This window comes from Fukomys damarensis, unplaced genomic scaffold (assembly GCF_012274545.1).
Source record: "Fukomys damarensis isolate Sample0158 unplaced genomic scaffold, DMR_v1.0_HiC HiC_scaffold_17, whole genome shotgun sequence".
Taxonomy (NCBI): Eukaryota; Metazoa; Chordata; class Mammalia; order Rodentia; family Bathyergidae; genus Fukomys; species Fukomys damarensis.
Window position 1 is genome coordinate 1,151,998 of NW_022900929.1, and position 13,054 is coordinate 1,165,051.

The 13,054-nt window shown below is 48.2% G+C and overlaps 1 protein-coding gene across 1 annotated transcript in view; it reads right to left on the bottom strand.

Annotated features, from left to right (window-relative positions):
* Positions 1–5,697: 5,697 nt before the first annotated feature.
* The window catches only part of Trrap (transformation/transcription domain associated protein), a 139,493-nt gene continuing 132,136 nt past the window's right edge, over positions 5,698–13,054 (bottom strand). The window contains exons 70-74 of the mRNA XM_033764788.1: positions 12,441–12,658; positions 10,394–10,578; positions 7,402–7,605; positions 7,123–7,317; positions 5,698–6,417 (exon numbers count right to left, since the gene is read on the bottom strand). Coding sequence (XP_033620679.1) covers positions 6,133–6,417; positions 7,123–7,317; positions 7,402–7,605; positions 10,394–10,578; positions 12,441–12,658 — 1,087 coding nt within the window. The 3' untranslated portion in view covers positions 5,698–6,132. The remainder of the gene's footprint in view (positions 6,418–7,122; positions 7,318–7,401; positions 7,606–10,393; positions 10,579–12,440; positions 12,659–13,054) is intronic.

The window sequence follows — 13,054 nt, forward strand, 5'->3', positions numbered from 1 at the left end:
CCTCTTGAAGAAAAAATCTGAATATATGCTGAAGTGGTGAAGTCAGCAGTGTCCTCCAAGGTAATATTAATGACCTGAAAACATTTCACTGAGGTCAGAAATAACAATGGTAGAAAGCCAGATGCCCAAGTTCTGGCAGAACTGTGTTGTAAAGAAATGAGTCTGAAGGATATTCAACAAACACGAATTTCCTGTGAAGAGGAGACACTGAGGCAATCTCAGAACAGCCATGCATGGCAAAAGCTGGACACTGGCAAAGACCAGAACTGTCCCAGAAACACTGGTCTTGAAGTGGCCCGTGAGGCTGCACTTCTCATGACAGAAACACAAAACTTACCAAGGAGGAATTAAAGGCTAAACACTTTGAGACTAACGTTGCAAAAGAAGCAGGCAGCAGAGGCCCAAGAGCCCTACTAGAGAATCTTGCGCAGCAGGTTTAGAGGAGCATCTGGTGATGGTGGTGCAGGGACATGGGGTGTGGACCTGGGTGCACTTAGGTCTCCTATAGGCTGAGGCTGTCTCAGGAGAGGACCATCCACTGACTATGCCAATCCTAATTGTCAGACAACTTAAATATGTGCCCCCAACACACATACCCTGGGTGCTGGCTGGAGCTCTTGTCCTCCTTTAGGGCCAGATGTTACCAGGGTGATTTGGGGACCAACCTTGAGTACCAATCCTGTCCCTATCCTGCAAAGTGAGGTGTCACTTGCTAGGGACTGTTCTCCAAGGGCTTCTGCTGACCTAGCACACCCTCCAGTGGCCACAGAAACCTCTAGATTCCACCTGCTGTCCACACAGCCCAGGGCAACACCCTTTCCAATATGGCTGCTTTGGAAGATCCAGAACCATAGTGAGCTGTTTTTACCTATCTGCTAAAGGAATTTTGATTTTTTTTTCTATTTTAGCATATTGCCTTTAGTGTGGATATTGAGAATTGGTAGAATTATTCTTAGACAGTGATGAGTAACTATTTAAATGTGAACCATGCAAGTTAACTGCTTCCATTTAATTGTAGGTAGTGTTAATACAGAATTTTAGTTGTTCCATAAAATAATATAAATAGCAATACTTTAATTTTTGCTACTTAATGAGTTTCTTCTATTGGTGCAGAAAGCACTTTCCTGTCTCCTGTACAGTGACCAAATTCCCTCTCATTACTTTAATGTGGGCACTTGAGCAATTTTCCAAGTGCAGAAATGGAAATTCAGTGACAATCACAATTCTTTGGGGCTTACTTTACAAATGTACTTTATTTAAAAGTGAAGGTCATGAATTGTTTTTTTCCAGAGGATGAGAGAACAGGGCTCCAATTGCTGCTGTGTCCCATGACATAAGCTAAACACCTCAGAGTTCATCTCTGTAGGCCAAAGACTACTTGTTCTGTGTTTAAGACAAATACATTTACTTCAAGTTTTAGTTTACAATTTTACAATTTCTACTTTAGCAAAGTGTAAGTCAGTAAAAAACCCAAAATGTCTAAAGAATGACATCACCATGTACATGGTGGCCTAGAAAATTGCAGGCTTTTAAATGTTTCTCCGTGGAAACACATGAACATCTAGAGACCAGCTAACATACCTTCACACAACTGTGGACACCAGCTGAAGAGCTACAGCAACCAAGCAGATGCTCACAGAAGGGAAAGCTCTGTTCAAGGCAGTAGGACATATGGTTGCATTTTATATGTCCACTCCTCCATCGCCTGGCACAAGAGCAGTCCCAGTTCCCTCCTGTGATCAGAAAGCAAAGCAGACTGAATTTGCAACGTCTGAGCTGCGTGATCCCTGCTTGTGTCGCCGTAGCTCAAATGGTGAAAAGCAGCACAGCTAGGAGCTCAGGCTGGAGAAGTGAGGGAAGCAGCAGGCATGGCTTGAGAAACCTACAAGAACGTGCAGAGCCTCGGATGCCCGTGGCTGGTGATTACTGACTGGAGAAGACAGCAGAGGAGTGCAGCCTGAGATGTGGGGGAGACTGTCAAAGGGGTACTGGGACATTTAAAAGCTGCTGTGCATATGAAACAATGAAACAAACTAAACCACGCACACAGGCCTCGTGAAGAACCATGCCCAGAAAGTGCCAAGATGGCACTTCAGACCAGGATGGTTAGTGAAGTTCTTGTCCTGCGGGCAGCTAAACTGCAAAGCCGGGAGAGGTGGCTATCTCCTCAAGGAACCTATTTTCAGCAAAAGATCAAAAAAGAAAACAAGGTCCATTCAAAGGGAGATCATCCCTTAAGAAAGACCCAGACTTACGAGACTTTCATTAAGTCATTCCAGTGTATCTAGATTGTGAAACATCATGTTGCACATAATATATACAATTGGTCAGTTTAAAAACAAAGTCTTGCCCGGCATGGTGGCGCACGCTTGTAATTCCAGCACTCGGGAGGCTGAGGCAGGAGGATCGCTGTGAGTTCGAGACCAACCTGGGCTACACAGTGAGTTCTCCAGGTCAGTGTCAACTACATAGACCCTGTCTCAAAAAATTTAAATAAATAAAATAAAATAAAAACAAAGTCTTAAAAATGCTCTCAGAGCTAAAGGGAATCGAAAATGATATATGAACAAAATGAAAATATCAAACAAACGGACATTATAAATCCTGGAGAATACAGAATTCTAGAGCTAAAAATGTAACAATTGAAAAAATTCACTAGAGGGATTCAGCAACGGACCGGGAACCAGTGATTAAAAAAAAAACATTTATTTTTCAAAATGGGCTTGCTGTGTAGTCCAGGCTGGGCTTGAACTCATGGCAGGCCTTTCTGCCTCAGCCTCCCAAGTGCTGAGAATACAGGTGTGGCCACCACACCCACTGCAACCAGTCACTTTGAAAGAAGAACCAACAAGTAATCCTGAAGACAGTTCATTTGGAATTGTCAAGCAGGAGAAAAAAGAATGAGAAAAGTAAACAGCCCAACAGACTTTTAGGACAACATCAAGTGGACCATATATACATACAGAAGTCTCAGAAGAGAGAAATAAAGTCCCCAATTTGAAGGACATAGATCTACAAATCTAAAAGGCTTGACAAACTCCAAGTAAGATAGGCCCATACCAAGACATATAATCAAACTGTTACAAGAGAAAGAAAAAAAATCTTGAAAGCAGCAAAGAACACGTCACCATGTATAAAGGATCTGCCTAAGAGCGAACAGATTTCTCAACAGAAACCCTAGTGATCACAGGCAGTAGAATAAGCTGTTTTAAAGTCTTAAAACACTTACAACTGAGAATTCTACATCTGGCAAAATTGTCCTTCAAGTGAAGGAAAAACTAATTCATTTTCTGATTTTGAAAAAAGCCAAGAGCTGGGCGTGGTGGCACATGCCTGTAATCCCAGCACTTGAGAGGCTGAGGCAGGAGGATCCCTGTGAGTTCGACCAGCCTGGGCTACATGGCTCCAGGTCAGTCTGAACTACATAGTGAGGCCCTGTCTCAAAAAAAACAAAACATGTTAGTATGGCTATGTTCACACGGTGGAGATGGACACAATCTAAATACCCACTAATGTGGATAGTCAAAATGTGGCACATACGCCAAGAGAATATCAGCCTGAGAAAGGACTTTTTGACTCAATAGGGATAAGCACTGAGGATATTACACTATGTGACAGAATGGCAAGTAGTATGAATCCACTTTTGTGAGGTCTGGGAACAAACTCGTTATGACAGAACGGAAAGAGTGACAGCTGTCAAAGGTGGGTGAGGTGGGAGAATGGGGAGGATGAAAAGCAGCTCTGGTGATGGAGAATGCCCAGTGCCACCGAGTGGCAAAGCCTGTCCTGATGGTTGTTACATACATTTCATCACTGTAAAAATCACGAAGTCCAATATACTTGGGTGGGGTTGGCAAATTGTACATGTGGCCGCTGTAAAGCATGACTTTCTCAGGCTTCCCTGGCTCCCAGCAACGCCACGAGGTGATCGCCAACTCCAAGTCTCTGGAATCTGGTCTTTCCTCTTCCAAGTGGAGCTCAGGGGGATCACTCCGGCCCCAGCTATTGTCCAAAGGTTATTTTCCCCACAAGTAGATCAGTGTGGCTGCCTGGCAAGGAATCCTGGACTCCTTTCTCATCTGATTTGCCAACCCCAGCCATCTATGTAAGAAACGAACTCTTTCTGCACTGATGCTGCCTACTCATCCCCACACCCTCTCCACCGCAGGCTTGAGTGCACAGGATTGCTGCTGCAGGTATCTGTCTGTGCAGTGAGGACTATCGGACGGCATTGGTCTCAGGTCTGCAATCACAGCTCCTATCATTGGAGAACCCGAAAAACTTTCTCACAAAGACAGCTCTCCCTGAGAACGGGAAGTCACTTAAGACTGGGAGTGTTAGGCGGGCAGAACCTGGTCCTCAGCCTCCGTCATCTAGGGTGCACTGTGGGGCACAGTTTCATCCCAGTTTCTCCAACAATGGTCAGACCACTCACCCTCTGGGAAATCCCTTCTCATAAAGGAGAGAGCTCTTGGAACCAATGTAATGACCACCAGAATAGCTGTGGGAGCCTCTTGCTGTCAAGGAGCTTGCACCCAGGTCACAGCCTAACTACAAGGGGATAAGAGCATGTGCCCTCAGATTGCAGTCTGCAAGGAGACCGGAGTAAGGTCAGCTTCAGGTAAGCCTTGAACAGTGGGGTGCAAAGGGAAGGGAGGGGAGATCAAGCGCGCAGAGGGGCCTTACAGATCCAGCCACATGCATCATGAAAGGGCTGTCCTCCTTGTAGAAACCAGCACTTCCCAGTGAAGAACGCTTTAGACTCAGAACCCCTTGGTCCTGCCGATGTCACAGCCACAAGGACGGGGGCTCTTCTGCTCTATTCACACATCCTCTCCAGAGTGTGAGGCTGGCCAGGGTTCAGACCAAATAAGCTGGAGAGGGCGCACACACCAGGTGCTCCACGCTGAGGCCTCCGGCACACTACCGCGGTAACATGGCTGTGGCTCTCAGACAAGACTCAGCTCAAGGGGCCACCGCTGCCAAAGGCAGGATGACTGCCCTTCCTCGTCACAGTGGCAAAGTACACTCTGAGCATCTGCTTCTGATCCCTGGGCAAGGCCACCTGTGACCACAGGATCACTGTGCCCCGCCCAGCAGCATGCACTGTCACCAAGAAGCCACACTGAGCCACAACCCATAGTGTCCATCCCCGAGGCAGAAACAGACACTTCAACATAAATAAGGGAGACAAACCCTTTTATAAAATATTTATTCTAAAAAAAATCACACTGTACAAATTTAGATAGATCACTCTCAATGCTCAGATTTATAAAAATGTGAACATAAACACTAAAGGGGAAAACTTTCACTGCTGTTTTCTTTTTAAATTAGGAAAGAAAAAAATGATTCTTTTTTTTTTTTTTTAGGTACAATGAATGAGAGGAAATGTTTAGACAACATCCAAAGAGCCAGCAATAAGGGCCGGAGATTTAGCTCAGTGATTTCACTGCCTGCCTCGCAAGCACAAGGACCCTAGTTTGATCCCTGGTACCAAAAAAAAAAAAAAAAAGCCAGCAATAAAAAGCCCAATATATCTACCTGCACCTCTCATAACGCTGGCTGCTGCCCAGTGGAAAGCAGATCCAGTGTGGACAGGGACAGCCCTTCCCTGTGAGGTGACACAGTCTTTTAGGTCCACACTGAAAATTCAGCAGATTCCCAAAGCCAGTGGCACAGCATAAAAGCTGTGCTTACAGAAAAACCAACACCTGTGCTCCTGACTTCTACTTTTATAACACCGGATTTTATGTATACATATCTGTACAAATGCACAAAAGTGTGGTGAGGTGTTATTTCTGGAAGGGTTAAAAAGGGACATCCAGAGTTGTTTCATTCTGTCCATTCACAGAGAACCATAAAAAATAATCCACGAAAAATTCCAGGCCAGAAATCCTGGTTCCTTAAAAAATCATTTTAAAAGCTTGGGGTAGGCTCAGCTCTGCCATTTCTAACAGCCTAGCTGACACATTGGAGCAGCTCCCTCCAACACTAACCTCACCTCTTTCATAAACTACTATAAAATAACTGCAGCCCTGCAAACTGCAGGGATTCTGTAAATAAAATTAACCAGGCAGAGAGGTCACAGAGCCTGCGGGCTCCTTCACATTCTGGGTGATGGGGCAGCTGCGGTCACAGCCATGGGTGCCAGGCGGGGTCCATGCGGCACAGGTTGTCCAAGCTGTTGGCTGCAGCCACAAGGGTGTTTACTTTGCTCTCCCCGCCTTCGAACTGGGCCAGGTTGTGCAGGCGGGTCATGATGGCGGTGACAGCTTTCTGGACCAGGGAGACCAGCTGCTGGCTATCCATGTTCTCAGGCTGTCCAGCAGCTGAGAGAGGAGAGGAGGTGTCCTCCTGCGTCTTCTTGTGCCAAGCAATGATCTCATCCCGGAGGACAGTCTTCAGAATGCCATCCACCTGGGTGAAGGAGAGAATGAAAGGACTCCCATCTCATCCAGAACAGCCCAGGGGAGGGCAGCTTCACAGGCCCCAGCATGATCCGACCTCAGCACCCTGGCCAGGCCATATGCCTAGCAGATGGGGCAGCCCTCTGGGGACTGTATCACCTCTTCTGGTGGGGACAGGACCCAAAAGGCCCCAGCAGGAAGACATGATCCTTCTCTCTGGTCCTCAGAGCCAGATGGGATATGCTCAGCAGTGTCTCTCCCATGTCAGGTAAGCGTGAATGAAACAAAACATCTGCACACGCTGCCCACTACACGATCCTTCTCTCTGGTCCTCAGAGCCAGATGGGATATGCTCAGCACAGTGTCTCTCCCATGTCAGGTAAGCGTGAATGAAACAAAACATCTGCACACGCTGCCCACTACAGCCCCGGGAGGCACCCCACACAGAACACTGTCCCTATATGCCAGGCCCATGTATAATAGGAGAAAGCTGCCATACAAACTGACAGGCAGTGATGACAGCTGGGGACATTATCCAATAAAACGTTCTGGATTCCTCCTTGTGAAGTGGGCTCCTTCACATCCGGATACTTCTTTTCCCATGGCACCACCTCAGCATTCTGTCCCCAGGGGCAGGTGAACAGGGCCTATAAAGCTGCTGTGTGTGTTGAGGACCTGTGGCCCATGCTTCCCCAGGGACGGCACTATGACCCACCTTGAAGTTGGGCTGGGCAAAGCACCTCGCAACAGCGATCATGGAGGCCGTCAGAGGGCCAGAGACTCCGATGGTGGTCAAGAACTCAGAGATGTTGGGGGTAAGGCGAAAAGGGACTGGACGGTTGGCATCTAAGTCCCCAGTCGCATCGTTTATGTCAAATCGAAAGTAGGCGACATTCAGCTTGCCAGTGTCCTGCATTTCAGGAGGAAACACATCAGGGCCACATCCACTGGCGTGGGGAAGGTTTAGGCAAGTCTGGCTGTCCTCTCCAATTACCTGAGCAATCTGTAACATCTCAGGGTTGAGCCGATTTAAATGCAAGACGAACTCTGCAAAGCCAATGAGTGCCAGCTGGATGGTGAACATCTTCCGGAAGGTCCAGTAGTCCGTGGCGTTGGGCAGTGTGTGCAGTGCCCACTCTTTCAGCATGCTGCGTGGCACCATGTTGCTCTGAACCTCCTTAAGAATGTCTCGAAGGACCTGAAACATATCATTCTATGACTTCCAGCTGATTCATTAATTTTTTTCTATGAAGAGAAAACACTCAAATTGCAATTATCTATTTACATCAGTAAAGGAAATTTTGTTGCCAAGGAGGGAGGATGGAGAGGGGAGGGGAGGGGAAGAGAAGGAAGGAAGGCAGAAAAGAAGAGAAGGGAGGGAGGGAAGGGGAATGGAAGGGAGAGAACTTGAGCAAGCTCGAGGGCAGGCTACCTGCTCTTCCGCAGAAGTCTGGAGAGCTGACAGCCTGGCTGGCTGTGAAAGTCAGCAGCCTGATGCCTACTGTGTGGACAGAATGGGTTTGGTGACCTCCTAAGCCTTATCCCAAAACACCACTGTTTGACCCATCTGGCAGATTCCTGCAAAGAGCTCTGTCCACAGGGCTCATTTGTGACTGAACTCCAAGGTCGCTCAGGGAGGACTTCGCCTCCCATCAGTGACCCCTGTTTAATATCACAGGTGCCTGCGGCATCACTGACTCTGACCAACCAGAGCCACAAGACAAATGCTGGGAAGGAGGTGTTTCCAACAAAATATCAGGAGACATACAAAACACAGGCAACAGGGCCGGGGATGCAGCCCAGTGGTGCTGTGCCTGCCCGGCAAGTGCAAGGTCCTGAGTTCAATCCCCAGTACTGGAAGAGGAGGAAGAGGAAGGGGAGGGAGAAGGGAGGGGGAGGATATAAAACACAGGGGAAGGTGAAGTCACTTGTATCCAGAACTTAGAAAGAATTGCTAGAATCCACAATACAGAGACAAATCACCCAATTTAAAAACGGGAACGGGCTTGAGCAGTATTTCTCCAATAAATGAATATAAATAGCCAATAAGCACAGGCAAAGCTACCTGACACTATCAGTCATCAACTCTAAGAAAGAACTTCACGTCTACTAGGACAGTATAATAGGAAAGGCTATGGGGAGTGCTGGCAAGGACATGGAGAAATCAGAACACTTATCACGGTGTCCACTTCGGAAAACTCTTTGGCAGCTCATCAAAATGCTAGTTACCATGTGATCTAACAACTCCTCTCGTAGGTATTCAAAACCAATGAAAACATCCTGTCTACACACAGGTGCACACAAATGTTCAAAGCAGCATTAGTTCTAATAGCAAGTGTAAATATCCAGAAGTCCATCAACTGATGGGCAAATTAAATATACTAGAATATTATTCGGCAATAAAAAAGAAAGTAGTGACACATGCTACACAACAGAGGAACCTGGAAAACATACAAGTGAAGGAAGCCAGACACGAAAGTCCACGTTACATTCCAGTTTCGTCCAGAGTAGGCAAATCCATAACAGTTTGGTTTGTAGTCATCAAGGGGCTGGAAATAGGTAGGAATAGGGGTAGTAATGATGTTTGAAGGATACAGAGATGGGAGCTAGATATGGTATTGCCCACCTGTGATCCCAGCACTCTGGAGGCTGAGGCAGGAGGACTGCAAGTTCGAGCCCCACCTAGGCAACTCAGCAATTTAGCAAGATTTTGTCTCCCAGGAAAAAAAGATACGAGTGGTGGTTCCAACTTTGAATATACTAGAAACACTGAACTATACTCTTTAAAGAGTGAACTGTATCTCACTAGGAAGTGCTGTAACAGGAAGATGAAGGCACAGAGTTAGTAACAAAACAAACTGGGCAGAGAGATGAGGATGCAAGCTGGGACTGCTCTGTGCTGCCACTGGTAACTCTACTCTCAGGATTGACATCAGCTGTCAACTACACCGCTCATAGAGCAGGGCTGGTGTGAGTGTGCACACAGACAGGTCACTGGCTCCCACATCAAAGGCAGATGACGGCCTTGAGAGCACAATCTACCTTTCCCACAAACACGACTGCACCTGCTCACAGAACAAGCAGGCTGTGAGCTGTGCCACAAAGCTCTGAGGTAGGCCACAGGGCTGTTCACATAGGCCACCAGCACACAGCACAAAGGTGGGAGGCTGCCCAAGACCCCACAACCTTGGGCTGTGCCTGTGCCCTATGTGACATGAGACCTGCACCCATGGCTTCCACCTTCCAAAAAACTAACTGTTCTAGACCCAGACAAACTGAAAGGAGCCCCTTGGTGACACAGGTCACGGCTCCCAGCCTGCAGCCTCTCCTTGTGATGATACACACAGCTGCCTTTCGGTGCTCATGCAAGCCTGGGCAAGATCCTCTCAGCAATGGCAGAAGTCTGCAATGAGGAGCTGACCCCCATCCCCAAGAGGATGCTGGTTAGGCTGTCCAGAGTTCCTGTGGCCTGCATGAAGCTCTTGCCCGAGATAACCCAACCAACTAAGCACACTTGTGGTCAGAGCCTGCCATTTCTTTTTATTTTAGAAAATATATGAGGTACAGATAGGTACATGCCCTAAGGCCCAACAGCACACCAGAGGAATGTGAGCAGTTAAGTGGATAAACAGACTATAGGCAGCTCATAGTACCTCAGATCACAACTACCTGCCAAGCATATTGGCAGTAAACTGATTTTTAAATACTGATTTCTAAACTTCTTCATAAGTACAAAGAAAGGACATAAATTCACCAAGGATAAGAACTTACCTCAGGCAGGTCATAATAAGGTCCTTGCAGCAAACATATCATCACTAAAGGGCAATATCTGTCTAACGTCCACCAACTCATGAGGCCACTGAAGTTGCTTCAGGTGAGAGGGGACCCTCAGAGAACACCTCACACACGCCTAAGCACCCTTGTCGCATAGCACCGCCACAAGAAAGCCTCAGATCAAGGCGTTGCACCCCTGCCCCCCACAATACCTGGTGGCTGGCCTGTGTTCCCCGCGCCTGCACTGTGGCCAGCCGGTCATAGTAACGGGAGATGGGGTTGTCGTGCTCAATACCCTTCTTGGCACAGCGTTGCTTGTAGATCTCCACGAGGGAAAGGGAAGAGGGGTTGTCTTCCACGAGGCGCATCTGTGGGGACACGGCCACAACCCTGGGAACTGGGGAGAGAAGTGGGGTAGGTTGAGGGAGAATAACCACAAGCGAGCACTTGGCCTAAAGGCCCCGGCCTTGGCTGGGAGCAGAGATAATCCAGAATGCAGCCAGGTGATCAGAGGAAACGTGTGCCAGGGTAATTTCACCCATTACTCAGCAGACAGCACCAGCCTGCTTAACCAAGCTACTCCTCAACCCATGCCAAATGCTCACTCTTCAGAGGCCTTCCCCACAGACGCAATAGGGATGCAGCCCTCTGCTCTGAGGCACAGTGACTTCACTAACTCGCCTTCCGGCTGCCTAGATGGCTCTGCTCCAGCTCTGCAGAAGCAGAGAAGCATTGCTCAGGTCCTTCCGGTAAGGACACACCAGAGCAAATCCAATCATCAGCAGTCTGCTCTCGTCGCCGTTCTAATGTCTGAAGTGCAGTATGCCAGGCCACTGTGTTACACGATGGCGTGTGCACCACAGCCGCCTGCCTGAGCCCCCTGGCAGCAGCAGGGTGAGTGCTGTGTGTGCCCTTGGCAGCCGGCCCTGCCTCTACATCTCAAGTGAGGTTGCTTGGGGAAAGCTGACAGACCTCTGAACACCAGTTTCTTCACCCAGAAATGGAATGACCAGAACTACCCCACAGGGCTGTTTGTGGTATCAAGTTATTCTATTAAAGCTGGAGGGAGCTGAGAGATTTCCCTAAGATGGCCTCAAAATCTGCCCTGCCCAGTACAGGCTGCACAGAGCCTGCATTGGTGCTACCAAGGCTTTGGCAGAAGGAGTGTCCAGGCAATAGAGCCCTTGGGGGTAGGGTAGTATTGGCAGAGGATACACGGGGGACTCTTGACTTTTTTTTTTTTTTTGAGACAGGGTCTCCCTATGGACTTCAAACCGGCCTTGAACTAACTGGTAGGCCAGGCCAGGCTCAAACTTCCAGTGATCCTCCTGCCTCAGCCTCCTAAAAGGCAGGGACAATAGGCATGTGCTACCATGCCCGGCAGGATGCTGACTTCTAATGAGCAAACATGGCCAGTTTAATAATATGTCAGTTACACCACAGCTGTGGCTTGTTGCTCTGGCTTCAGTCTGTAAAAAAAATTTCAAGATGACTCCCAGGCATGTACTTAAGACTTGTCAATGAGTGATAACCAGATGTCTGGAAGAGGGAAAGAATCCACAGCTGGGATCAACACTACAGGCCATGTTACCTGGTGAAGTACACACAGCTTTCTATGATGCACTGTAAGCAATCTTTCTTCAGACTGGTTTTTTCATCTATTTATTCTGAGATAGCCAAACTAAGGTCCGACATTTTGGTCAAAATGTGTTGGCCTACAGAGTAGCTATTAGAAGAAAGATCCACAAAGGATGGGCCATAAGCACTGTGAGTTTCCAAATTTGGGGGTTATATGCTAAATGTGGGCAGCTCAGTCATACAGAGACTGAGCTCAGTGGCTGCTGGGCTTAGCTCCTATTGTCCCTTGACAATGTCCCTGGCCTTCCCGGGCTGCTGGCTTTCCCAGACCTAGCACTGCACTCCAGGAAGGCAGACTCCGCAGTGGCACACACAAAAGTATGGGGCCTGGGAGGAGGCTGCAACCTCACTGAAATCCAGAGAGCACTAGCACAGCAGAAGCCTTTGGCTCACCAGGCCTACCAGGGTGGACAGGTGCCTGGAGGGTAAAAACAGGGAGCAATTCTGTGAGATGAAGAAAACTGAGAGAACCCTAGCACTGAGCTCTCATCTCCCAGGGAGCAGCCTGAGGACAGGAAGCGACTTCCAGGGACAAGCTGGGGGCAAGACTGCGCCTCCTCCTGCACCCTCCCGTCCTCAGATCTGACAGAGCCACCATGGCCCCACGTGTGGCTCATGTACCTGTGAAAAACAAGTGCCTCTTGGTGGTTTCCTTCCTCTTCTCCAAGCAGGGATTCAGCAGACGGAGCAACTGCAGCACACGCTCCTCCCTCCGCGACTCAGTGAGACAGGCATCGTTCATCACGAGGTACGGGTAGATCTTGCCATTGTGGCCGCGGATGTACAGCCTACGAGCAGCTGTGTTGTGCTTCTGTACAATTTCCACTCTGGGCATGAACCTACCGAAGCAAGCCACCAGTGAGCATGAGATCTGAGTCTCATTCTTTCTCCTTCTTAAAAACAGTGGAATACACGGAACCAGCACAGACAGGCAGGCTGGATAGCTCAACACCACTAATTTACCTTACTCTACCCCACTCTGACAAGTATTTTATATTGTAACAGCCACTGGAAGGCAGGCAGGCAGGACCAGCTAGCCAGGACACAGCTTAAAAGAGAGGGAAACTGAGATCTGGACATATGGAAAAGCAGAGCACTGTGTCCGACTTAGAAATAAAAACACATGCACCACCACCATTGACGGAGGCCTCTTCAAACTGCTTCTGACATGTCCTGAGATACAGCTCTAGTAAACTGCAACTGTCCCACTGTGCCATCAACACTGTGCTTCAAGA